This window comes from Stegastes partitus, unplaced genomic scaffold, assembly GCF_000690725.1.
Source record: "Stegastes partitus isolate 25-593 unplaced genomic scaffold, Stegastes_partitus-1.0.2 Scaffold2768, whole genome shotgun sequence".
Classification (NCBI taxonomy): Eukaryota; Metazoa; Chordata; class Actinopteri; family Pomacentridae; genus Stegastes; species Stegastes partitus.
The window spans coordinates 1-8,319 of NW_007580499.1; the positions used below are offsets into that span (position 1 = coordinate 1).

An 8,319-nucleotide genomic window follows, 5' to 3' on the forward strand; every position below is an offset into this window, starting at 1 on the left:
GCTTCCCATGTGGAATTAAATACCATTTCTCAATCTGATGCCCGTGAGAGACTTGAGCTGATTATAGAGAGCTTGGCTGCGTACTCTGCCATCACAGACACCAATGTGAATGAAGTTGCGCTAGCTAACCTGCTCTCAGCCGTTCAGCGACTTGACGCGGTGGTGCCTGAAAGGGGACGACCGGCCATCGACATCCCCTTCGAAGTTCTAGAGATGTATTTGTTGTATGGCCTCAAAGTCAAGGACATCGCAGAACTGTTTGGCGTAAGCCGCCAGACAATCACAAGGAGGATGAGAAGTAACGGATTGAGGTGAGCTCTTTATTTCCATTATCATTTGCCTAAAATTAGTAGAATGACTGTGTACACTAAGTATAAAGGTTGAAATGGAATTTATACTGTATTTTGTCAGGTCGAGCTTTTATTGGCCGCGGTCCGGTGTGCAAGATTAACTGGTGATATTTACCGCTCCAGATGCTCCGTTCACAGATTCGTCCCGACCCTGCGTGTGTGAAGATAAATATACTAGATATATATAAGACGTCGCAGAAAAACGTAAACACCACTAGTTAATAAAGTCTATAACCTGTTTAATAACGAGGCACAAAACTAGTTATTTGTCTGACCAAACAAAACCCACAACACACAATTACGTCCTCTGTTGTGTTGTGTGTTAGTCTGTGGATTCACTGGAACAGATCCACAGCAGAACTTCAAGCTTAACTCGGGTTAGGGTTAGATAAATAAGGTTAAATAAATAACAAACCATCTTTCTTGCCAAAATCATTTTCTGAATTTTTGTTTTGTTTTTCTGTGTTTGTTGGTTCAGAAAGTTGGACATGTATTCTGCAATGACTGACCAAGAGCTTGATGCCATCATTGCAGAAATCCAACATAGTCACCCAAACACAGGATACAGAATGATGAAATCATTCCTTCATGCCAGCGGGCTGCTGGTGCAAAGTAAGTTTGATATAAAGTGGATCCTTATATGAATGTGGTAAGTCTACTGCATCAATCAATGTAGTCTCTCTGTTAGACCTAAATAATAAAAACAGAATAAAATGTATTTGTAAAGTGCTTTTCATACAAAATGGTGTTAACACTGATTTTTGAAATGCTGTTAATATTTCATGTGTTTGTTCTTTGAGATTTAACATTTTATTGTTGTTTTGTTGTAGTTACAAGAGTACGTGACTCCTTAAGACGAGTGGACCCAACTGGGACTGAAGTGCGAGCTATGGCCAATCGCACTCTAAGACGGAGGCAATACTCTGTTCCTGCACCAAATGCAATGTGGCACATAGATGGAAACCACAAATTAATACGGTTTTTTTCAAATTTGTTTTTACATACTTGAACATACGATACATTGAGTTGTTTCACCTGCCCTAAAACGTTTCATCATTGTACCCTACCTTTTTCTTTGTGTCAAATAAGCTGTGAGTGAACGTTCTTCACATTTATATCTGATGCATTATATCTTCTTTTTTTCCCAATAGCTGGAGATTTGTTATTCACGCTGGAATAGATGGCTTCAGCCGTTTAATTGTTTATCTGTCTTCTGCAACAAACAATCGAGCATCTACAGTGTTGAATAGCTTTATTGGTGCCGTCGAGAAATTTGGTTTGCCATCACGTGTGCGCTCTGACAAGGGTGGTGAAAATGTTGAGGTGGCCCATTTCATGGTGGCACACCGAGGAGAAAACCGAAACTCGCACATTACTGGAAGGAGTGTCCATAACCAGCGGTAAGTTTTCAATAGCAATGTATTATGAGAAAACCATTGCCAGAGAGCACATAATAAGTGTTATTATTCCCCAACGTTCATTCCTTTTGTTCCTCTGCAATAACTCTCACAGGCCTTATTCACAAATTTGTATTTCAGTAAAATTTGTCTACATTATTGACTTGAAAATATTGAACAAAGCCTGAATGTCATCTGTCATTTGCTTAAGAGGCTGTTGCTTTTTCATGTTTACAAAATGTATAGTATATTTGAGGGGGTAAAATTTTAAACAGCCTCAAGTTTTTCCTTATTATTATTCCTTATGTTTTTTCATTTCTTGTATTTGAACTATTTGTATTTGCACTTGCAGTACCATAAAACATTTTCCTACTTAATTTTTATGCAAGTACTCTACCAAGACCAGATGAGGCTAGACATACATTTCTAAAGCAATTACTGAATTTCCTGAACATCCAACTGTAATATACACTCCTGTATCCAATCTACCAACTACTAATTATAAATCAAAGCAAAAACATTTTTCTTCTTTTCTTTTTGCTTGTAATTTTTTTCTTAATTGTGATCAGCTTAATCATGCCACTTGTTCTTCCAGGATAGAACGGTTATGGAGAGATGTCTACATCCAAGTCCTTGACCCATTCCATATTCTCTTTCACAACCTTGAGAGAGAAGGGCTTTTGGATCCTGATAATGAGAGTCATCTTTTTGCTCTCCACTGGGCTTTTCTGCCTCAACTACAAAAGCAACTTGCCTTCTTCATGGATGCCTGGAACCATCATAGCCTGAGAACAGCAGGTAGCCAGTCTCCCTACCAACTTTGGACATCATTCAGACACCTTGAAGATCCTGATCAGGTGTGTTGAAATGGTGCATCGAATGTGAGTGCATCATCTCAGGAGCCATTATTTAAATTATACATTTAAAAAGCCTAAAATGATATGGCTAGATTACATAACTTAATATTTATACTTAGGAGAACAGATTTCATAGCTTATCATTTTAAAACTGCAACTGAAAATGTTTAAATGAAAAATTTGAAGATGCCATAGCTTGTGTATAAGTCTCAACAAAGCTTGTAAAACGTTTAATCTTAAAATTGTGATTGTCTTTTATTGTGTTCAGGTGGAGGCAGACTATGGTATCGATTGGGATGGACCGTACGGCTTTGATGACCTTGGAGGTCAAGCAGCACAAGTTGAAGTACCTCAAGTGCAACTGGAGCGACACCTGACGGAGGAGAACATGGCGAGATTACCTGACCCCAGTGTTCCCTTCATGGATGCACTGGACATCTACATAGCCACACTACAGCAGTTGATACAGCCAGAACTGGATGAGTGAAAGTGAGGGTGCAGGACCAAGAGATGCATTCATATACATATATAGTATATGTAGTTTACAAACAGGCCACAGTAACGATTCCCTCTGTGCCTGTTTAAGTGTTCTACCTCATGTTGCTCTAGACCAGGGGTCCCCAACCCTGGTCCTGGAGGGCCCCTATCCTGCATGTTTTAGATGTTTCCCTCTTCCAACACACCTGATTCACATGATCAGGATCGTTATCAGGCTTCTGCAGAGCTTGATGATGAGAGGATCATTTGAATCAGGTGGAGGAAGAGGGAGACATCTAAAACATGCAGGATAGGGGCCCTCCAGGACCAGGATTGGGGACCCCTGCTCTAGACATTTATGTGTCACAATAAAAACAGAGGCAACAAAAAAAATATATACCAAAGAGACTGTTCCTACATCTTTTCAATCAAAGAACTTTCACAAACTGTACCACACAACTGTATGTAAAAGTGCATTAAAATGCAGGAATCACATCTTTATTAGCCAGCCAAACGTCAACATTTGATACGGATTTGTTACATTTGACAATGATATGTCAGATTAAAATGTTTCTTGAAGTTCTCTTTTAACCTTAACAAACCACACAAGCTTACTTCAATAAAAAAAGTGCAATATAACTTCAAGGTAATGTGGTAATGCCTTAACATGGCAAACTGCTCCACAAATGAAAAGTATGCAAAAGGGGTAAATACGAACTTGCACAACTGGGGATCTGAAATTAATTTAGAAGCAATAAGTACAACATTAAAATGTTTAACTTAAAGACACTCTGTTTCTCTGATTATTCAAATCAGATCATTCCAAAACCAAACTCTGTACTTCTAACAGATGCTTCAAGGTTCTCTTTGAATGTCTGGTAACTTTGGCATCTCAGAGGCAGTTTCAGTGTTGTCATGCAGGTTGAGGCTACAGGCATGGTAACTTCAGGAGAAACCTCTACATACAGGTGCTGGGGAGGTATACTCCAACCTGTCCAAAACTTCAGGAGTTGGTGTAGTTCCCGAGAGGACCCTACAAAGCCACAGTCATAAGTATTTTAAAACCTGCAAATGAGATACTGTACATCATAACTTTTTGAAGTTTACCCTAATATCATTAATCACTGCTTCACTGTACGGTGACTGTGAAAAAGGGCTTTCTACAGTAAAATAAAAAAATGTTTACAAAAATGTTACAAGGTAGATTTTTCAGCAACATGTTTCCATAAATATGGAGTCAATGTGAATAATTACCAACAACTCTAGGAGATATACATGTTTCAAATCTATGTTTTTCAGAGACAACATTTAAAATCTGACCATTTTCAATGTAGGCTCTCAAAAAGCCTGTGACCTGGCATGTCTCCTCCACGCTGCTATGGTCATCCTCATCCTCACTATCTGGCATTGGCCAGATGATCCTTTTCAAGACGGTCTGAGAAACAAAAACAAATAGTCTCAAAGACTATAAACAGAAAGGGTATATTAAGAAGTAGAGCTATTTTGTCAAGAACCATCACTTTTAGAAAAGCCCTTTTAGAAAAGGCAGCTATTATTGGATATAACAATGGAGGCTTATAAAAACTAGGAAAACTAGCCCAGGTGATTCAGTGCTATTCAGGGAATGTGTGGATATGAGGTTTTTGAATATGCGACATACGGTGTGGGAGTTATAGCCCAAAACGCGTTTTCCTTGGTATAGCGCCCCCTTTTGCGTCCAAGGTCCCAGCAGGGGTCTGGACCAACCCTCCAAATTGCAACATCTACACATGCACGGTTTAGCCTGTAGCACCACTTTTACCAATGGAAAAATAAAAATAATAATTTTTTACAATTACAATAGGGTTCCCAGCACCGCTGGTCCTGGGAACCGCGTATGCTTGCATTCGCGGTTCCCAGGCCCCGCGGGCTTGGCCCCCTAATAATAGCTCTACTGGTATTTATGTAATCAGTCAGCGGTTTCAGTGAGAAGCCAATTACCTGCGAGTCCACAGTTTGCTCTGCAGATCTTGGAAAAAGGACAGTGGCTAGGGCAGGACGCTCCTTCATCATGTGGAGAACACCACTGTCTTTCAGCCCCTTGCGTAGTTGCTTCATTTGCGTTCGTCTCCGTTCAATTACCTACAAAAATTATCAAAGAGTTTGCAAAGTATAACTTAGATAGTTGCTGGTGAAAAAATGACATTAGACTAATGCATCAGTTTGTTTTACATGTAATATACATGTAAAAAAAAAATTCACATGTACAGTAGTGTTCAAAATAATAGCAGTCCAATGTGACTAACCAGATTAATCCAGGTTTTTAGTATATTTTCTATTGCTACATGGCAAACAAGTTACCAGTAGGTACGCTCTTAAGGCTGTGCAATTGGCCAATTAGTTGAAAGGGGTGTGTTCAAAAAAATAGCAGTGTGGCATTCAATCAGTGAGGTCATCAATTCTGTGAAAAAACAGGTGTGAATCAGGTGGCCCCTGTTTTAGGATGAAGCCAGCACTTGTTGAACATGCATTTCTCTTTGAAAGCCTGAGAAAAATGGGTCATTGGTCAGCCATGTAGCAATAGAAAACATACTAAAAACCTGAATTAATCTGGTTAGTCACATTGGACTGCTATTATTTTGAACACTACTGTACTTAACTTCCTTTCGAATTATTCATACCGCATGCTGCAGGATTTTCTCTGCCAACCACCTCCTGTTGTTATCATTAACGGGAGGAAGATCCCAGCTGAAGGCCAGGTTGTTCACCTCGCATCGTTCCTGTGGACTCAGTTCCCTCTGACTATCAAGCTATGATTAATAGAGTAAGGCAATGTTACATCACTGATACGGTCTATGCTTTTTATGTTAGATACAAAGTAAACATATTCGCATGATAGCACTAGAATACTCAATTCAAGTGAATTTCAAAAAGTTGCGTAATGACAAAATACAACAATGACTTTAAGTAACACTTACTGCAGACACCACATCAACAACATCTGTATCAGGGCAGTCAGAAAGCTCAAATGCAGCAGACTCCTCATTACTTCCAACAATTAGCTGAAACATTGATGGGCTCAGTCCAGTGAAGCAGGGACCTCCATGAATGAAGGAATGTCCTATGGCACGTCCAGCTACTCTAAAAAGATCTCCATCTATCAGGGCTCTGGAGGGGGATGGGACCTTGTGATCATCTGCCCCATTGAACAGAAGAGTTCTGCCAGTGTTGTCTATGAGTGAAAGAACAGATATAATTAAAAGCTTGTTTCAGGTGAGACAGTAGCATTATCCTGAGAGATTTTTCACAGTTGCCACTGGAGATATTTCTAGGAAATATCTACCTCTAATTATGCTGTCCGTAGTGTCATAAGAACAGATTTGGGTGAGTCAAGATATGAGAGAAGACCATTTACAGTTTGAGAATATTTATTTGTGAGAATTATGAGACTGTAAAATCTATACAAGAGCTTACGCCATGGTACAATGTGCCTTATGTTGTCAATTTCAGATGAGTTTTGATGACAAACTTTTCCAAACAGGTTTGGAAACATCTAATCAGAGCCAGTTAATCCAACCCCACTACTGCTGTTTGAGGCAAAATTTTTACGAACAAAACGAAAAAATGTAAAAACTCACCAAGGTTAAGGTCGAATCCAAACTGGATTTTTTCCATTACCATCGAAAGAAAATGGCGTTTTACCCCATCCCCAACAGCTGTATCACCTGAAATACAAGGAGTTACTCTGTAGACTTAGTGTGAATGTATAGGACATGTAAGGGACAAATATATTTCAAGGGGCTTCATTCCCAGCTCAACTACTTCCTGAAATTAAAGCAGCTCATTTATTTTACAAAGGAGCTGCTTCCATTAATTTATAATACAGGCGTGCCTGATCATGGTTGTTGTGACTACTCCAGTAAGGCACACCTGAATTAATCAATATTTCTCTCAGAGATTACTATTGGGCAGCACAAGTAAGACCTATGATATGTTGGTGTAATCCTTCATATGATGCTCAGTGGAAAAGTATTGAAGAGGGTCTGACCTCCATTCCCATACAAGCAATTATAGCAGATAGTAGCCTGCAAGACCTTATAAAAAATATAGAAAATCCATGGATCAAGTTGACTCTTAAGATTTGGAGAACAGTAATAACAGAATACAAATTACGATATAATAATCCTTAAGTGGTGTGCATATGATACACATTTTGCTCCAAATAAATCGGATACTAGATTCAAAGACTGGACATATAAAGGACTAACGGCATAATACAAGATAATGAAGGAAGGTACACTGCTTAGTTTTGAAAAGATTAGAGAGAAATATTCATTGGAACCACAGGATTTCTATCGCTACTTACAGATGAGACATTTTGTTAGGGAGAAGATATAAACATGAAAACATATTCAACCTTATACATAAAAACAAAATGGGAAATGGAGGGAGGAATACATATAACAGAAGAAGAGTGGATAACAATATGGGCTTATCAATGGAAATGTAGCAGTTCACAGATTTGGAGGGAGTTTGGCTGGAAAAGCCTTATAAGATATTTTATTACACCTTGCCAAAAATCTCACTATGAAGATAACACCCCAGCTGGCTGGAGTAATTGTGGAAATACAAATGCAAATCATTACCATGTTTTGGGGGATTGTCAGGTTATTAAAGCTTATTTGAAGGGAATCCATAAGGCAATTCAAGAAATTTTTGGAAGTCACCTGCTTTGGAGATAAAAATTGTATTTTTTGGACTCATGCCTGAGACATGGCCAAAGAGAGACAAATATTTGTTTAATATTTTGTTAGTTGCAGGCAAAAAGGCCCTTACGACAAAATGGCTGTCAAGGGAAAGCCCAAATTTGAACATGTGGACGGACATCATGATGGACATTTACAGGATGGAGAGAATAACAGCAGATGTGAATTACAGAGAGACCTATTTGTTTCACGTTGGAAGAAGTGGATGGACTACATAATGCCACGTAGGCCAGACTTTGACTCTGCTAATTTTAAATAATATACTATGTGTGTAGCAATAACCGCATCGCTGTTCTTATTACAAATCTTACAGTAAAATGTATTTAATGAAAGATACCTACCACCCAGTATGACAGAAAATGGGCTTGCCCAGTCAATTCCTGGCTTTTTTTTTTTTTTGTAATTGTCTTTTTATTGGTTTTCTCATGAAAAATAATATCACAAAGAATATCAGACATAGCATACAAGTAAACAAGTACCAAAAAACAGAACT

General features: G+C 38.7%; 1 protein-coding gene across 1 annotated transcript; it reads left to right on the top strand.

Moving 5' to 3' along the window:
- The first annotated feature begins 6 nt into the window (after nt 1-6).
- On the top strand, nt 7-3,091 carry LOC103375669 (uncharacterized). The gene is made up of 6 exons (XM_008305981.1): nt 7-311; nt 829-962; nt 1,181-1,328; nt 1,502-1,750; nt 2,343-2,604; nt 2,873-3,091. The coding sequence occupies exons 1-6, from the start codon at nt 214-216 to the stop codon at nt 3,089-3,091; spliced, it is 1,110 nt and encodes a 369-aa protein (XP_008304203.1). The 5' UTR covers nt 7-213.
- Nucleotides 3,092-8,319: the final 5,228 nt, after the last annotated feature.